This window comes from Mobula hypostoma, chromosome X2 (genome assembly GCF_963921235.1).
Source record: "Mobula hypostoma chromosome X2, sMobHyp1.1, whole genome shotgun sequence".
Taxonomy (NCBI): Eukaryota; Metazoa; Chordata; class Chondrichthyes; order Myliobatiformes; family Myliobatidae; genus Mobula; species Mobula hypostoma.
In genome coordinates, this window is record NC_086129.1 from 23,397,374 (window position 1) to 23,417,560 (window position 20,187).

Sequence of the window (20,187 nt, forward strand, 5' to 3'; positions counted from 1 at the left end):
GATGTTGTTGAAAAATTTCTTGGCAACCACAGAGCACCAAGCTACGTGCAGCTGGTTGACAACATGCTTTAAGTATACAAAACCATGAAATGCAACATGTCACTAAAGGTTCGTTGTCTGCATTCTCATTTCGACTTCTTCCCTGCAAATCTTGGCGCTGTCAGTAACAAGCACGGCGAAAGGTTTCACCTGGACATTGCGGTCACGGAGAAACGGTATCAGGGCAACTGAAATCCATCAATGCTGGCTGATTATTGTTGAACACTTAAACGAGAGGCCTCAGACACTAAGTACAAGTGAAAGTCATCAACAAAATAGCTTAGTCGAACTACTGCAAAGCGTCAGCACCGTTATGCAATTAAACGCATTAATTCAATAAAAGTTAATTTGTTTCTCCAAATTCTTGTGTGATACAAATAGTCTGAAATTATATTCGTGTTCAGCTTCAAGCGGTCTATCTTAACCACAAAAAAATTTCTGAAGCAACACTTTTTGAAAAAATTTGCTGTCCAGTGATATCCACCCAAAAAAGAATTCTACAATGCTTACAAGTCAATAGGAAATAAAGATAGAGATCCTGTAGTCAAATAGCTCTCCTTTAATAGAATTAATATTTACTTGATAACACCATTGGCATTGCTAGCATTCTAATTTTAAATAGAGCCCGTAGCTAGTTTTGGTGGACCTCTAGTCTCCAGCAGTGCACATTTACCAGTTCATTTCCTACCTTCAGTTCCTTTGTTAAATGGTAAGTGACAATAGTGGTGAAGGACGAGAAGAGAGGAGCCAGAAAAACGCAGACATTCCTGATGTCAACCGTGATATGGAAGAAGTGCAGCACATGGTAGAGAGCAGCAGATGTGATCATAAGACCTGGAAATAAATAAACACTGTCAGTCTCACACAAAGTAAATGTAGCTGACAGACTTCAAGAATTTTTGCAGGTTGCATCAAAGGTCACCAATATCTGTACAACCACTTCTGTTATGATATTTGGAAGCTAGGAATTAGACCAGGGGACTTTAGCCCAATCAGCCTGTCTAGTTCATTTTTGCCTAGTTAAACAGACTGATGGAAGTTCCTTTCTCTGTACTCTCTTGATACTTTAAAAATTCAAATGAGACAGCCTACAGATGAGAGGTTGACACCCTGACACAGTGGTGCCAGGATAACAACCTCCTCTCAATGTCCAAAAAACAAAAGAGCTGACTGTGGATTACAAGAAGAACGGAGACAGGCTCAGCCCGATCAACATCAATGGAGTAGTTTCAAGTTCCTCCGTATACACATCACCAATGATCTCACCTGTACTGTACACACCGGCTTTGTGGCAAAAAAAAAAGCAGAACAGCATCTCTTCCACCTCAGGCGACCAAAGAAGTTCGGCATGGGCCCCCAAATCCTCAAGTCCTTCTACAGGGGAACCACTGAGAGCATACTGACTGGCCGTCTCACCACCTGATACGGACAGCCCAGCATATCTGTGGATGTGAACTTCCCTCCACTGAGGACATTTATAGCAGAAAGAAGGCCTGGAGGATCATCAGGGAGATCAGTCACCCCAACCATAAACTGTTTCAATTGCTTCCGTCTGGCAAACACTACCGGAGCATTAAAGCCAGGACCAACAGGCTACAGGATAGCTTCTTTCTACAAGTCAATAGACTTTTAAATTCACATGTCTGCAACTGAGTCATAATGCAAAGATTTTTACTCCCTCATGTTGTGGAATGGATGCAAGATTTAAGTAAATTCTAATTCTAATTCAATATCCACTATTGGGTCAGGCTCCAATGCTTCCAGGACAATTAAGCTACAGCATCTTTGATGCTAAATAAACAAATAATAACGAAAACACTATAACACACACATTCAGGGATAAAGTAGCAGCTGTTTGAAGTACCAGAATCATACTGACCTGGATATATTGTTCCTCCGATAATCCTGCCCAGTGGATACCATGCTCGATCATCAAACCAATTATGGAACTTGTAGAAACCCTCTTCAGTGAGGAAGCGAGTGGTGCGATAATTGAAGTACCTAAAGGATGTTTCAAAATTTAAGGGAAGGGTGGCAGGGGGTAAGAACACAATAACTTTCCCAATACATACAACCACTGCAGAGTCTTACATCATTTCAGCAATCTGACAAAACAGAGAAACAAGCCAAGATTGCAGTGACTCAAGGCAGCAGCACACCAAAATCTTCTCAAAGCTAACGAAGCCAAACAATAACTATCATGGGATACCACATGTCAAAAATAATGAACTAAACAGAAACACAGCATAACAACGAAGTACAAGGCAGGCTGACCAAATGCTTGGCCTATAACATTAACATACCTCCAAAGGCAGATGTTAAGCAGGCTCTCGAGGTACTGAGTGCTGTCACCAACAAACAAGAAACAGCCTATCCTGATGCCTTTCAAATCATCGTCGGGAACTTCAATCAGACTTGTTTGAAGAAATCTCTGCCCAATTATCATCAACATATCACCTGCAGCACTAGGGGTTCCAACACACTCTATCACTGCTATACTATCATAAGGAGTGCTTACAATTTGGTCCCTAGACTGCATTTTGGGAAGTTTGATCATTTGACTGTCATCCTACCTGCATACAGGCAGAAGCTAAAGAGCAAGAACTGACAATGAAGAGGTGGCCACAGGAAGCAGAGGAGTGGCCATTGTATTGCTTTGAGTCAGTGGATTATGAGTGTATTCAAGGACTCAGAGGACCTGAACAAATCACAAATGTCCTTATAAACAGTCGTAGACGAGGGTCTCCCCACAAAATCATTCAGAGTCTTCCCCAAACAGAAGCCCTGAATGAACCACGAGATCCACAATCTCCTGTGGGCAGATTTATGATGTCCAGGTCTGATGAACAAGTCAAACACAAGAGGTCCAGGTACAATCTCCAGAAAACCATATCATGTGCAAAGTGGCAATTCCAGACTAAACAAATCACAGAAGGATGTTCGACAGCTGTGGCAGGGTTTGAATGCTATCTCCTCCTACAAAGTGCAACTAAATAACATAGGTGACAACAAGGTTTTGCTCTCAGATAAGCTCGATGCCTTTTATGCACACTTTGACCATCAAAACATGGTGGCAACTTCACGACTTCCCATAGCCCCTGGTAACCCAGTGATTTCAGTCTCGGAGACCGACGTGAGAGCGTCCTTCAGGAAGGCGAACCCACAGAAAGCATGCGGCCCAGAAGGGCTACCTGGCCGAAAACTGAAGACCTGTGCTAATCAACTGATTGGAGTATTCAATGGTATCTTTAACCACTCGGTTCAGCAGTCTGTGGTACCCACCTGCATCAAGTGGGCTTCAATTACACTGGACAACAAAGGTTTTGCTTCCTGAATACTATTTGGTATATCTTGTGGATTTTGGGCTGCTGGTCATGAAAATCACCCTGGAATTTCCTATCACATACCTTTTTTTATGAGATCGACTATGTATGCTATTTCAATTCATAATTCAAGTCAATTAAAATGTTGCCCACAATGTAAGCTGAAAAGTTTCCTATCTTGTCCAGGCACGCCTGGGCTCGTTTAGGCAGGGTGGATGCTGCATGGCAGGACAGGCTATAAAAGCATCACGTGCACACACCATTCTATGCATTGCGTTTACATGTACATCGGACTGCAATCACGTTGAGATTGTTCTGCGCGCATAGCACATTGTGCGTACTCATTATAATAAAGTAATTGTATTTTCAGAAGAACTTGCGATAGCAAAATGTCTCACTAATGTTGCAACAGCCGTGATACTTTCTGTTATATTTGTGGCTTAAATCTCAAAAAACAGAACACGACTCCTCTTATTAAGATAACCAATGAACTCTAACTTGGGTGTGAAATTGGCAACCAAGAAAAAGCCTGGGCTCCTCACATCTGATGCACAACATGCGCATTCGATCTTAGCGCTTTACTCAGAGGTACTCTAAAGTCAATGTTGTTCACTGTCCCGATGATATGGTGGGAGCAGAAGGATCATGTGACAGACTGCAACTTCTGTCTGACCAGTGTGTCTGGTTTCTCTGCTAAACAGGAAATCCATTGAATACCCCAATCTCCCTTCAGCCATGAGACCTGTGTCACATAACAATAGTCTTCCAGTACTGAAGCCACCAGAGACATGGAGTCTAGAGGAGACAGGTGAAGATGCCATGATGCATGAGTTAGGAATGGAAAATGACACTGATACTGATACAGATTTTGAACCCCTTATATTGAGTGAGCCTCATCTGATAACTCAATCTGAGTTAAATGACCTGGTCAGAGACTTGGGTTTGTCAAAGGCAAAAGCAGAACTACTGGGTTCAAAACTGCAAGGATGGAATCTGCTGTCACCAGGCACAAAAATTTCCGCAAAGGATTGCGACATTCGAGACAGACATTTCCCAGAATAACTGATGCCAAGATTAGGGAAGGCATTTTTGTTGGTCCATAAATCAAACAGATCATCAATGACAGGCAATTCGAACAACTTTTAGTGGGACCAGAGAAAATCAGATGGATGGCATTCAAGGATGTTGCCGAAAATTTTCTTGGCAGAGCACCTAACTACGTGCAACGGGTTGATGACATGCTTCAAGCATACAAAACCATGAAGTGTAACATATCACAAAAGATTCATTTTCTGCATTCCCATTTGGACTTCTTCCCTGTAAAAATTGCAGCTGTCAGTACCAAGCATGGTGAAAGGTTTCACCAGGACATTGCGGTCATGGAAAAACTGTATCAGGGCAATTGGAATCTATCAATGCTGGCTGATTAATGTTGGAACTCAAATGAAAATCATCAACACAACATTTTTAGCTTAGTTGAGCTACTGCAAAATGTCAGCACTATTATGCAATTAAATGCATTACATTCAATACAAGTTAATTGTATTTCTTGTTTCTCCAAATTTCTACATGATACAACTAGTCAATAATTATATTTGTGTTCAGCTTCAAGCGGCATATCATAACCACAAAATAAATTCTGGGGCAACACTTTTGAAAAAATTTGCTGTCAGCCCATGAAGAACATGGTGACCTGCCTCAATGACCATCGTCCAGTAGCACTTACATCCACAGTGATGAAGTGTTTTGAGAGGCTGGTAATGAAACACATCAGCTCCTGCCTGAGAAACGACTTGGATCCTCTCCAGTTTGCCTACCGGAGGAACAGATCCATGGCAGGTGCCATTGCACTGGCTCTTCACTCAACCCTGAAATATCTAGACAGTGAAGGTACATACATCAGGATGCTCTTCATTGACTACAGCTTGGCATTCAATACTTATTATGCCCTCAAAACTAATCAATAAGCTTCAAGACCTTGGCCTCAATACCTCCTTGTGCAATTGGATCTCGATTTCCTCACTTGCAGATCCCAGTCAGTTCAAATTGGTAAGATTTCTTCCACAATGTCCATCAGCACAGGTGCACCACAAGACTGTATGCTTAGGCCCCCCGCTCAACTCACTTTACACTTATGACTGTGTAGCTAAGCACAACTCCAATGACATATTTAAGTTTACTGATTACATCAATGTTCACGACCAAATTAAAGGTGGTGGTGCATCAGCGTATGGGAGAGATTGAAAATCTGGCTGAATGGTGTCACAACAATCACCTGTCACTCAATGTCAGCAAGATCAAGGAGCTGATTATTGATTTCAGGAGGAGGAAACCAGAGGTCCATGAGCCAGTCCTCATCGGAGGATCAGAGGTGGAAAAAGTCAGCAACTTGAAATTCCTCAGTGTTATTATTTCAGAGGATCTGTCCTGGGTTCAGCACGAAGTGCCATTAGGAAGAAACCATAGCAGCGCCTCTACTTCCTTAGAAGTTTGCGAAGACTTGGCAGTCATCTAAAACTTTGAGGAACTTCTATAGATGTGCAGTGGAGACTGGTTGCATCAAGGCCTGCTATGAAAACACCAACACTCTTAAATGGAAAAGCCTCCAAAACGTAGTGGATGCAATGCAGTCCATCACAGGTAAAGCACTCGACACCACTGAGTATATCTACACGGGGTTGCAGTCACAGGAAAGCAGCATCCATCAAGGACCTCCACCAACCAGGCCATGCTCTCTTTTCACTGCTGCCATCAGGAAGGAGGCACAACAACAGTTATTACCCCTCAACCATCAGGCTCCTGAGCCAGAGGAGATAACTTCACTCAACTTCACTTGCCCAATCACTGAACTGTTCCCACAACCCATGGACTCACTTTTAAAGACTCTTCATCTCATTTTCTTGATATTTATTGCTTATTTTTTTATTATTATTATTTCTTATTGCTATTTGCGCAGCTTGCTGTCTTTTGCACACTGATTGTTTGTCCGTCTGATTGGGTGATGTCCTCAATTGAATCTATTGTGTTTCTTGTAGTTACTGTGAATGTCCGCAAGAAAATGAATCTCAGGGTTGTATATGGTGACATACATGTACTTTGATAATAAATTTACTTGGAACTAAAAGATGGGGTTTTAAGTGAAGTTTGAGCAGATTTATAATAAGTTTTCAGTAAGTTGCCTGATCCTCAATTAGTAAGATAAATTATTTTGATAGACTACTGTCCATCAATAGCTTTACACCTGCATAAGCTGGATACAGTTTAGAAATAACTACATCAATAAAGAACTAAAGAAGTGAAGGTCACTTTATCTGGAGAGAACAGAAACACTGGAACTGTTTTCAGGAAAGATCGTGGGTTGATTTAACAATGGCATTCAATATGCTATAGGTTTTCAATGGATTAAAGTGGACAGACGCTGTTTCCACCAGCAAGTTGATATGTCACCAGATGATCTGGGCTTGGGAAAATTTGCAAAATGACCAGACAGTTGTTATAATTTGAATTGCACTGGCTGAAGAGGTGTAACAAATCCCACAGGGAATCGGACATACAGTTGAAGAGAAAAATATACACATGACATTGTGAAAATATGTGAATAGGATTGTTTGGACAGTTTGGATAGTGCAAACCAATCAGCAGAACATTTTTTTTTGGTGATGTACAAAGTCTTATGAACTGGAGCCAATAAATTTCTAAAGCAATTTTTTTTAAAAAAACAGTTCATTGGCATGTCATATTACCAACTGAAACACTTCATTAAATAATCCCGGAACTTTCTATGCCACACTACTGCAAGCATATCTTCACCAGAAGCCCTCTGCAGTCATGGTAGCAGCTCACCACTATCATCTAATGGAAACAATAGGGATAGGCAAAAAATGATGGTCTTACCAGCAACACCCATGTTACAGTGAATAAATAAATGGAAGTACTGTGATACTTGAGGGTGAAGTCCCAATTTCAAATGATTTTTATCAATAATATACGCAACAGAAATACATGAGTTTGATTGCCTCCCAACCACATTTCCTCCTACTCAGCTCAAAAATCCAAATTCTTCCCAACAAGGAAGTAAGGGACTTACTCAAAGGCTGAGAAGTTACCTCTTCCATCCTTGATATGAGGGGTAATGGTGATTACTGTACTAAAGCTACTATTGTTCATTAACAAGTTTGGCTTAAAAAGGTGAAGCGTTTCAAGATACAGTTACTAAGAAAAACCTAAGTCTGGTGATATTTGAACTTTAAAAATCTACAAGGGCCAGCTGTACTTACGGATCAAATTCGTGGATCACACTCTCAAACCTCAGTACGGAAAATAACCTGGTGGAGAATGCTGGAAAAAAGTGTACAAAATTATTTAATAACTGAAACCACTTGACTCTTTTTTTCCAATACTCTTACAAATCTCAACACATATGTATAGCTCTAAGAAGCACTGATTGAAATTGTCAACCAATTTCACTTTGTTTCAAAGAACCAGTTTAAGTTTCCACAAAACCTCTGATGTTCATTGTCAACTACACATTTTTTTTTGAGTCAGGATTGCAGTGAACTTCTGCACCAGTTCTTTTAAGATCTTTTGAATATCTTAAGTTGTTGGGAAGCAGTCAGACAAGAAAACTTGGAATGGAGCTTTAGCCATAGACAACCCAATATGCCTATTGGTTTAATGAATACATAAAATCATTAATAACTAGGACACTAATCATTAAACTCCCTTTAATTAAACTTTAATTGCCATATTTGCTGCATAGCTTGACAATTACAAAAATGGTTTTCAAGGTTCAATTAACCAGGGCTGAGGAAATGGTAGCATAGAAGCTAGCTTAACACTATTACAGTGCCAGCAACTGGGGTCCAATTCCACCACTGTCTGTAAGGACCTTGTACATCCTCCCCATGATCATGTGGATTTCCTCCCACATTCCAAAAACGTACAGGTTAGTAGGTAATTGTCACAAGTGTAATTGGGTGGCATGTGCCTGTTACGGTTTTGTACCTCTAAAATAAATAAAACTACTTTAGCCTCAGCCAAAGACTAAAATAGTATTGATTTGTGACACTACTTACGCCATCTTATTCTAAACATGGTGTTTCAGTAAAGGTGACATTCTGTGCATATATGGAAAGTGGGGTTACCGGTGATCTCTGGTATCTCTCATGACTTATCTGTCAGGAGGTTATAATGAAAGCCAAAGACTCTGATGTCTGAAGAATGAACAACATAAGGTCAAGTACATCAACTGGATACAAACATAGTGATGAGAAAGGAGACGCTGAAGCTGGCTGTGTGCCACCGGATTCCGCGCTGGTTTGAGGGCCCTCCCATCAGTGTTGCCCTCCAGTGTTCACTTGGTAAAAGACAAGCTGGATTGCTTCCGTCTGCTGCTGCACTGCATTACGAGGAACTGCTATGAGCTGTTCAGAAGTATGGCTCCAGGATAATATCCATGCACCATCAATCTACAGGCCATGACTTGGGTTATATTATTATTTTCTTTTAATTTTTTTTGTCACTATGTTTTTCTGCTATCTTAATATGTGCTGTATATACAGTGTGCAGTGTGTGACTGTTGGTTCTGCGCTTTGCACTTTGGCCCCAGAGGAACATTGTTTCATTTAGCTGTATTCATTTGTATGGCTGAATGACAATTAAATGAACTTGATATGCAACTAAAAGACAATGACTCTTTACTGAAATTTAATAAATGTTTCTAGAGAGAATTTGCATACCCTCTCCACTGATCATTTCTGAAATTATGTCAGAAGTTAGTGGATACAACAAATATACTTTGTAATGATGCCTATCTCAGATCTTTGCACAGTGGCAATGGTCACAAGATGCTTAGCTGATGCTTGTGGATTGATTTTATACAAGTTTATTTTCAATATGTAGGAATAACTTGTCTTGAAGACAAATTTTTCCATCTTACCAAATTAAATGAAACTTTAAAAATTAACAGTTAATAGAAAATATCTTTTAAAAAAAACAAATTTTAAAATTCCTTTTTGTTATACAAAATAGCTCAATAAAAATAAGGCCTGTTTGGCATTAACTTGCTCCCTATACATTTCACTATTCATTTTCAATCACTTTACCCCAGTTCAACACTATGATTCAGCTTGTATTGGCATCTTTCAGCAAGGTCATCTCAAAGCGCTCAGATTTTTTTTATTTGTTGAGCAGCTGGATCTTATTTACTGCAGCTGGATGGCAGGCAGTACTTGCAACTCTGTCTGCAGCTCTTTTACTCACCGGAGTGCTGAAAGACACTCTTAAAACCTCAGGAGGCAGGAGGAGAGGGGAAGGAAAATAATGCTGCATTTTTCTACTGCATTTACATGACTCAATGTGCACCTACACAGCAACTCATGCTGATGGCGAAGTTATGATGATCGTGCAGCTAAATCTAGAGTCAGATTTCAAAGTGACCCAAAAGTGAATTAGAGCAATTGTCCACTGAGGGGAAATTTTACTAACTTCCATTTGAGAGTTTGTTAATGCCTTAATCACCCAAATCCAGGTGAAGTAAATTTGGATAATGCAAAGCTTATAATTTACACAGAGGCTAGATTAACTTTATAACTACAGCCCAATAATCTTACAGATTAGTTATACAAGGTAAAGTCGGACACAGACTAAATTTAACAAGAAGATATTCTAAAGTGAAAATTCACAAGCACTTGGAAAAGCCAGCACAGTTATTAAAGGAAGAAGAAAAATTACCAATAGCAGTTAGGTGGGAACAAACTTCAGTTTTAAGAGAGAAGAGAGCAAGAGAGTTTCAGGTTTCTGTAGTAAGAGATGGTCTGCTGAGAATGCATACCGAACTTTAAGAACAGTACCCACTCAAGAACTTCTTTTCTCAGTCCCACTTACAGAGCACAGCTGCCATGGACAGAATGAGCAGCTTCAGCAGAGTATCCTGCTTCTCATAGGACAATCGCAGGAATCCCAGCTTTGTCATCTTTGGTCTGGTGTAGGCAGCTGACAAATCATGAAACTGGAAAGGAAACACAAGAACTGTAATGCAAACTCGTCCATCAGGAAACCATAAAAACAAAAAAGCATCAGGCTTCAAAATAGATGAATACTTTCCTTAGAAAGGTTGTTTAAAGTTTCAAAAGTTAATGTCAAACTGGAATATGGAAATTTTTTCTACTTTAGACAACTGTGTAATATTCAGGACTTCCAAGAAGCACCTAGCTTCAGTAAATTTCCCTGCAGAACAACTTTTCTGCACCTCAGACTCAAGAGCAGCCTGATCCATTGTTGCATTATTATTCTGACTAGCCGATGACCTCTGGACTGAAAAAGATATTGTGCAGAATTTGGGACTCAAAGGTCACATCTACGACTTGTCAAACACATTTCATGTGGGACTACTACAGAGAGGAGACTTCCATTTCAACATGTCAACAAGAACTAACCTTCAAAGTTTAATGTAAATTTATAATCAAAGTACATATATAATCACCATGTACTACCAAAATTAATCTTCTTGCTAGCACTCACAGTGGATACAAAGAAATACAATAGAATCAATGAAAGGCTACTCACAGACAACCGACGTGCAAAAGAAAATAACGTGTATTAAACCAATAATAAATAAATAAATTCTGAGCACATGAGATGTACAGTCCTTGAAAGCGGGCCCATAAGTTGTATTCAGTCATCAGTGAAGTTAACCACGCTGGTTCAGAAGCCCAATGGCTGAAGGGTAATAACTGTTCCTAAACCTGCTGGAGTGGGACCCAAGGCTCCTGTACCTTCTGCCCGATGGCAGCAGTGAGAAGAGAGCATGGCCTGGGCGGTGGGGGTTCCTTGATGATGCATGCTGCTTTCTTGTGCCAGCACTCCTTGTAGATGTGCTCAATGGTGGAGAGGGCTTTTCCTGTGATGGACTGCGCTCTATCCACTACCATAAGTAAATTAGGTTGTAGGTCCAGATCCAAGACTTTTGATAACATTTTAAAAACATCTCTCCAAAATTTATCTAGCTTTATACAAGACCAAAACATATGAGTTAGGAGAACCCCGCTGGCAGCTGATGGAGTAACATCATTTCAGATTGCTCCTACCCTGTTTACCTTATTGTCTCCTACCAGTCTTTTTTTCGAAACCTTATTATAATACTTTAATACTGCTCTACTATGGCTGGGAAAAGAACAAAAGCTTCTGCAAAAGAAAGAGAAACAGAAGATGGATCCTCAGGTCACTTTGGATTCAATCAATGACTTCCTTAAACGCAAAAATCAGAATTTTCTGAGGAGTTTCAACAACTTAATGGCAAATTGGATACAATTCAACAAAATTTATCTGAGCATGAGAACTGAATTCAGGAAAATACTACAAAGCTGGTGACACTTGAAGAGGACACTGACGATACAATTAAACTCTGCAAAGAGTAATCTTTATCCAATGATAAAATGATGAAAAGGATTACCAGTCCAGAAAATAGAAACAAGAGAAATAACTTGCGAATTCTGGGTCTTGAAGAATCGATTGAAGGTGCTGACCCTACGAAGTTCATCACAAACTTTCTGAAACAGTTATTCCCTGCAATGTTCACTTCCGAGCCGAAGCTCGATTGAACATAATGCTCGCCGACTTCGAAGCCATTGTCATCGGCAGCGAGACCCAAATTGGTCATTCTAAGTTTTCATGAATTTCGCATTAAGGACCTTTTAATTCGCCATACCCATCAACAAAGAATGATCGATTTCCGAAGTTACAAGGTCAGATTAGTGGAAGACTATTCGCCTGAAGTTATGGCTGAATGCATGAAATATAAAGAAGTTATGTCAGAATTTTACAATAAAGGATTTAAACCATTCCTTCGGTTTCCCGCCCATCTGAATATTGTTTTGAAGAACGGATTGCTAAAAAGAATAAAGTCGGTAGAAGACGCAGAAGAGTTTCTAAAGGATGAAGTCTGAAACTGTTATATTTCTTATTTGATCAATTTTTTCTTCTGTTAATATGAATTTGGAATAAGGTTTCAATAAGCTTACATTTTAGCTGTTCATATATTGTCTTCTGTTTTTTTTGATACTTTTTTATTATATCCCTTTTTGAGGCTTTATTTTAATATAGCTTTCTTTGAATTTGTTTAAACTGATTCTTTTATATTTTCGAATACTGAGTTATTTTTCTTTTAATGTTGTGTCTTGGTAGGGACATAATTGACCTTGTACGACCAGAGTTATTGTCAACAGGATTTTTTGGGGAGGGAACTTAGTTCTTAACTCGCTGACTGCCCATGGTCAGCTTTCTGGCTTTGGGTGGGGAAGGGAATAGGGCCTATTTCTCTCTGGGAGCTCTGTTGGGTTGATTATATGATTGGCTGTTTGACTACCTTACCTTACGGTTTGCTTTGTAGTTTTAAGAACTTCTGGCCAGATCTTTTAATTACATGTTAATTGATATTTAAAATGGTTCGAAATATTAACTTATTTAGTTTGAATGTGAAAGGGCTGAATCACCCCATTAAATGGAACAAAGTGTTTGCTTATTTAAAAAATTAAAAGCACCCATTGTTTTCTTACAAGAAACGCACATACGCAGCTCTGATAGCTTACGATTTTTTATTTGGTGGAAGGATATGCAATTCCATTCTTCGTTTAATGCAAAATCACGTGGAGTTTCGATTTTTGTAGATAATAGTTTCCTTTGTTCAGCATAAAGTTGTTTCGGACCCTAATGGTCAATTTGTTATTGTATAGGGAGTTTGGACAGTAAACTGATTGCTTTTGCGAATGCATATGCCCCCAACACAGACGATCCAGGATTTTTTTGAACGTCTATTTTCATTTTTGCCAGATTTGTGTACTTACTCTCTTGTGATGGGAGGAGATTTTAACTGCTGGTTAGATCCAGTATTTGATCGCTCATCTGTCAAACCAGCCACACTTAATAAATCAGCTTTGTTTATCCAATCCTTTCTAACTAAATGTGGTATAGTTGATGCTTGGCATTTTCTTCATCCGACGGACAGGGAGTATTCTTTTTTCTCTCATGTTCATCATTCTTATACCAGGATTGATTATTTTTTTATTGACAGTCAAATGATTCCATTAGTTCGATCAATGGAATATAAAGAGATTGCTATTTCTGACCACTCTCCTGTACTTCTATCTTTAAATCTTTCTGGTCCTATCCCTATGGGTAGATTTTGGTGATTTACTTTTACTCTGTTATCCGATAAGGACTTTTTAAAATTTATGGAGAATAAATTACCCTCTTTTTTGAAGAAAATACATTGGAAGAGACATCTAGTCTTATTATATGGGATACTTTTAAAGCATACATCCGGGGTCAAATTATTTCTTATACTGTAAACATCATTAAAAAAAAATTAACAAAGAGAGAAATGAACTAGTTAATCAGTTAAAACAAATGGACCATAAGTATGCTTCGGTACCCGATCCTGAAACATATAAGAGACGTATTGAAACTAAAACTAAATATGATCTTCTTTTAACGTATCCAATTGAAAGCCAATTTTTAAAAGATAGAAGTCAATTTTATATTCATGGAGATAAAACTGGTAAGCTACTGGCTAATCAATTGAAGCCATTTATAGCCAAGCGGCAAATTAAAGAAATACGTAAAATTAATGGGGACGTGACAACTGACCACTTTGAAATTAATGACACTTTTAGGAAATTTTATTCTAAATTGTATAGTTCTGACTCTGTTAATGATAATATTGCAATGAATAATTTTTTAGATCAATTAAATATTCCTAATCTTCCGATAGATGATCGTAGGCAATTGGATCAACCCATTTCCCAGGAGGAAATTGATCAGGCTATTCGAGAATGCATTCTGGGAAATCCCCAGGACCTGATGGATTCTCTGGAGAGTTTTATAAGGCTTTTTCCTCCTTACTTATACCACACTTATGTTCTACCCTTACAGATTCCTTTAAGGTAGGAAGATTACCGCAGTCTTTTTACGAAGCTTCCATTTCGCTTTTCCTCAAAAAGAATAAGAATCCTACTGAATGTCCTTCGTATAGACCTATCTCTTTACTCAATTTTGATCCTAAAATTTTACCTGAAGTGTTGGCTCGCAGACTTGTAAATATTATATCTTCTATAGTTTCGGATGATCAGACAGGATTTATTAAAAATCGATACTCCCATTTTAATATACGGCGTTTGTTAAATGTTACGCACTCTCCATCTAAGGAAATATCGAAATGTGTGATATCTTTGGATGCGGAGAAGGCTTTTGACAGAGTTGAATGGAGTTATCTATTTACATCCTTAGAAAAATTTAATTTTGAACCTAACTTTATTCATTGGATTAAATTACTTATATTTATCTCCCTCCGCTCGGGTTCTTACTAATCTTTAGAATTCTAAACCCTTTAAGCTCCAACGTAGAACTAGACAAGGTTGTCCTTTGAGCCCTCTGCTTTTTGATTTGGTATTAGAACCCTTAGCAATTGCTTTTCAAGAGTCCAATGAGATTACTGGTACTTTAAGGAGAGGTACTATTCATAAAGTGTGGCTCTATGCTGATGACTGTGCTATGCTTTTTATATCTAATGTTAAAACCTCTTTACCATTTGTGTTCCGTTTACTGACTCATTTTAGTCAGTTCTCAGGATATAAATTAAATTTACAGAAGAGTGAACTGTTTCCTTTAAACAATTTAATACCAACCGATATTAACCTTCTTTTTAAAATTTTAAGAAAACAATTTACATATTTAGGAGTAACGATTACTAAGAATTGTAAAGATTTATTTAAGGGAAATGTTTTAAGTTTAATGAATTATGTTAAAAAAAACTTTCTAATTGGTCGCCTCTCTCTTTATTAATTCTATTAAAATGAGTATCTTATCTAAATTAATATACCTTTTTCAAGCTGCCAGGCGTTCCTCATACGGTAACCCTTTCATTCCTGGAATCATCTCGTGAATCTTCCCTGAACCCTCTCCAATGTCAGTATATCCTTTCTAAAATAAGGAGCCCAAAACTGCACACAATACTCTGCGTGGGATCAAGAGTGCCTCATAGAATCTCAACCTCGCGTTCCTGCTCTTGTATTCCATACCTCTAGAAATGAATGCCAACATTGCATTTGCCTTCTTCACCACTGACTCAACCTGCAGTTGAGTATTCTGCAAAAGAACTCCCAAGTTGTTTAAGTCCCTTTGCATCACTGCATTTTGAATTCTCTCTCCATCTAAATAATAGTCTGCCTGTTTATTTCTTCCACCAAAGTGCATGAGTATACACTTTCCAACATTGTACTTCATTTGCCACTTCTTTGCCCATTCACCTAAACTATCCAAGTCTCTCTGCAGGCTCTCTGTTTCCTCAACACTAGCCGCTCCTCCACCTATCTTTGTATCACCGGCAAATTCAGCCACAAATCCATTAATACCACAGTCCAAATCATCGACATACATCGTGAAAAGCAGCGGTCTCAACTCGACCCCTGTAGAACTCCCTGGTAACTGGCAGCCAGCCAGAATAGGATCCCTTTATTCCCACTCTCTGTTTTCTGCCGATCAGCCAATGCTCCACCCATGCTAGTAACTTCCCTGTAATCCCATCGGCTCTTATCTTGCTAAGCAGCCTCATGTGCGGCACCTTGTCAAAGGCCTTCTGAAAATCCAAGTACACATCTACTGAATCTCCTTTGTCTACCCTGCTTGTCATTTCCTCAAAGAATTGCAGTAGGTTTGTCAGGCAGGATTTTCCTTTCAGGAAACCATGCTGGCTTTGGCCTATCTTGTCATGTGTCTCCAGGTACTCCGTAATCTCATCCCTAACAATCGATTCCAACAACTTCCCAAACACTGATGTCAGGCTAACAGGTCTATAGTTTCCTTTCTGCTGCCTCCTACCCTTCCTAAATAGCAGACTAACATTTGCAATTTTCCAGTCATCCAGTACGATGCCAGAATCTATCAATTCTTGAAAGATCATTAATGCCTCTGCAATCTTGCCAGCTACTTCCTTCAGAACCGGAGGGTGCAGTCCATCAGGTCCAGGAGATTTATCCACCCTCAGACCATTAAGCTTCCTGAGCACCTTCTCAGTTGTAATTTTCACTGCACAAACTTCACTTCCCTGACATTCTTGAATGTCCAGAATACTGCAGACGTCTTCCACTGTGATTCCATCTGCCACCTTTCAGCCCATTTTCCAGTTCAGACTGTGTCTAGGGCCTGAGAAATGACCCATTCCTTCTCCCCAAAGACTGCCTGGCTTGCTGAGTGTTTCTGTTTATATTATTTCAGATCTCCAGTACCTGCATTTTATGATCTTCATTTACCTTTGACATAGAATGGTTTTACCATCACTCACTCGATATGTTCAATATCTTGGAGGTCAACATTAAACAGAAACATAGACCAATATTTGCGAACCAGTAAAATAACTGCTCCTACGTCGACTCAGGCCTAGAGGGCCAGCGTTGGGCACGATGACGGACTCTCCACTTCTCCCTCATCAGTGTGTTCAGTTCATCTACATTAGCCGTGCCACTGTCTTCTAGGAGTGTGTTGACCATAGTCTTGGGAGGGCGCCCAGGGTTCATCCTCCCGTGCTTGGGCTCCCATATGATGACTAGGCTGGCAGGTAGCTCGGGGTGGCATAGACAGCGCCCCGCTAGTTGCAGCCTTCTTGCCTCGACTTTAGTGGAGAGCAGTTAATATACAAAATATTATGTTCTGGACATATTACATTAACCATGAGAATTGCCCTATATGGATTTGTTTGGAAGTCAACTCTGTTATGAAATTTTCCATTAATTCTTTACTTGGATCCTCGCTTCCTTTATCTTTAAATAAACTGACTGACAATGTGGTGGTCAAATATACTTTGAGGATTTGGTTACAGTTTAGAAAACATTTTGGTTTATTGAGATTCTCCCTCTCAAGTCCCATCTTTTCTAATTGTTTTTTTAAACCATCTTTAATTAACTTATCTTTTAAAGAATGGGATAGATTGGGTATTAAACGATTACAGGATTTGTTTGATGGAGGGAATCTCTCTTCTTTTGTGCAACTTTCAATGAAATTTAACCTTTCCAATACTCACTTTTTTCAATACTTACAGATTAGAGATTTTTTAAGATCTCAATTACATACATTTCCTGCATCCAGATAAGAATAGATACAATTTTTAATCTGAAACCCTTTGATAACAGTTCAGTATCTTACATTTATGATCTACTGTTGGGACTAAAAAAGGCCTCTTTAGATAAAATTAAAGGAGACTGGGGAAAGGATTTACAGATTTTCATATCTGAAGAGAGCTGGAAGATTATTTTAAAATTGATTAATTCTTCATCATTATGTGCTCATTATTCTTTATTACAATTCAAAGTGGTACATAGAGTTCATATGTCTAAAGACAAGCTCTCTCGTTTCTAAGCAGATATTTCTCCTTACTCTGATAGATGTACTAATGGAGTGGCCACACTAATTCATATGTTTTGGATATGTCCGAGCCTTGAAAAATTTTGGGAAGATGTATTTCAAACTTTTTCTGTACCGTTCAATGTCAGTTTTAAGCCCAATCCTTTGACTGCCATGTTTGGTATTGTTGAGGACAATGCAACAAAACTGAAGCCATCTAATTTGTGGGTATTGGCTTTTATGTCTCTTATGGCCAGGAGGGCGATCTTGTTCAAGTGGAAAGAAGCTGCCCCGCCCACTCATGTTCAATGGCTAGCTGATGTTATGTTGTGCCTTAATCTAGAGAAGATTCGTTGTTTGATTTCTGATTCAAAACATGATTTTCTAATGTTATGGGGACCCTTTCTGAATTATTTTCATAATCTTTGAACTGTTATTAAAGTATGGATCTGAGCCATTATTATTATATCACATGGTAAGGTATTTTTCTTTTTTCTTCTCTTTTTTTTAAATCAACCAGCTCATTTTGGTAGAGGCAGTAGATTTTTAAAAAATAAAATACAATTATTCTATTTTGTTGCATAATTCAATCTTTTTTCTACATGGTTGATTTGTAATGTGGGATACTGTGATCATATTACTGTGATTTATTGATTGTATTATTTATTTGTATCATTATGAATTTTGTATTTGTATTCATGCAATTTATATAATATCAATAAAAATACTGAAAGAGAAACATATGAGTTAAAGTGGCCACCTCAATATTACATCTGTCACAAATAGGATTGAAGTTGGAAAAAAATACATGCTAGTTTATCCTTTGACATATAGGCCCGATGCACTACCTTGAACTGTATCAAGGAATGGCGGGCACAAGTAGATGAGTTGTTAACCAAATGAAGAATATTCCTGTTTCTGCTCAACATATGATAGCCTTTTCAACTTTATTGTCTAGGAGAGCCATTTTACTGAAGTGGAAGGATTCTAATCCACCTACTGTCTTTTATTGGCTTTCCTCCATTATGTCCTGTTTAAGTTTAGAGAAAATAAGAAGTCAGACATTTGATACATCCTTAAAATTTGAGCAAATCTGGCAATCAATATTTTCATTTGATTTGATTTATTACTCTTCCAATTTTTTTTTGGTTGTATCCTCAGAATGGACTGCCCAGTCCTTTTTTGTGTGTAGTGTCGTGGGTTTTTTTTTGTTTTCTTTTTCTCTTAAAATTCAAAGTTTTTTTCCCTCTCCATGAATTGATAAGAGGAGAATTAGCTGTCTTCTTTTTTATTATATACTACATACTAGCTTAACACTTTGATAATATCTATTTTGATTTTGATAATATCTATTTTGATCATATCTATTTCACTGTTTGTATTGTTATTGATATATATTTGAGATAATTCTGTTGTTTGTAATTATGCTCCTTTCAAATCAATAAAAAGATTAAGAAAGAAAGAAAGAAAAAGACTTTCAATCGCTCTCCTACATGTTCCTAGAATTATCTTAGTTCCCAGAGTTGGAAAGGTAGTTAAACCACTACTCCAGTACTCGATGTTGTTAATTTACCTTTTGAATGTACAGCATATAAATGAGTAAACAGCCTACAAACTGAGCAAAATACTCACATGAATCCTAATGGAAAGAGTTTCTGCAAGAACCCAATGGGATTTTAGAACATGATTTTTTTTAAACAACGGAATTGCTTTACTTCTCTCTAAGCTTGAAATTCATCAAGGAAGCTAGATATTATACTGGTTTTATCTTATGAGGAGCATGGATTAGTTCAGAGAGAAAGGAGAATACTTATGATATGGCCTGCTTCATTTAAATGCTTAATTCAGCACAAAACTAACATTATTTCAGCTGCGACCACAACAAAAGCTGCATTGTTCACAAAGATCTTCTTTTCAGAAAGTGCGAGTTTCACTTCCTTTGTATGAATGAAAATGTTTATTGTACAAGTCCACTCAGGTCTCTCTGAACATTAACTATTGATTATACACCCCATTTAGGTATCACTCAGCATCTTTCCACACATTGCATCAGGGCATGGTACGGAAACCACACCGCAATAAACAGGAAAGCTCTACCATCGGTAGTCAAAACTGCCCAATGCATTAATGACACCAGCCTACCTGCCTTCCAGGTCATATATACAGAAAGGTGCCAGGAAAAGCCCAGTAACATCATGAAGGAACGGCAGGGGAGTTGCATGACCTCCGTTGTAGCGAGGACTAGACTTCAAGCCGTATGTCACCTGTTTGCAGCTGCCCAGGGAAGGCTTCGGAAACGGGCTTTCTACTGGAATGTCAGACACACAGCGTCCATAATGGAGTCAGTGCTGTCCCCCCAGTATTCACTTGGTAGAAGACAAGCTGTATTGTGTTTGCTGACTGCAGACTGCTGCAACAATCATGGTCTCAGGGC

At 38.6% G+C, this 20,187-nt stretch overlaps 1 protein-coding gene across 1 annotated transcript in view; it reads right to left on the reverse strand.

Moving 5' to 3' along the window:
- stt3a (STT3 oligosaccharyltransferase complex catalytic subunit A) overlaps window positions 1–20,187 on the reverse strand; it is an 81,955-nt gene that overhangs the window by 39,099 nt on the left and 22,669 nt on the right. Inside the window, exons 2-5 of the mRNA XM_063038153.1 lie at window positions 10,248–10,371; window positions 7,640–7,700; window positions 1,919–2,040; window positions 728–873 (exon numbers count right to left, since the gene is read on the reverse strand). Of these exons, the coding sequence (XP_062894223.1) occupies window positions 728–873; window positions 1,919–2,040; window positions 7,640–7,700; window positions 10,248–10,335 (417 nt within the window). The 5' untranslated portion in view covers window positions 10,336–10,371. The remainder of the gene's footprint in view (window positions 1–727; window positions 874–1,918; window positions 2,041–7,639; window positions 7,701–10,247; window positions 10,372–20,187) is intronic.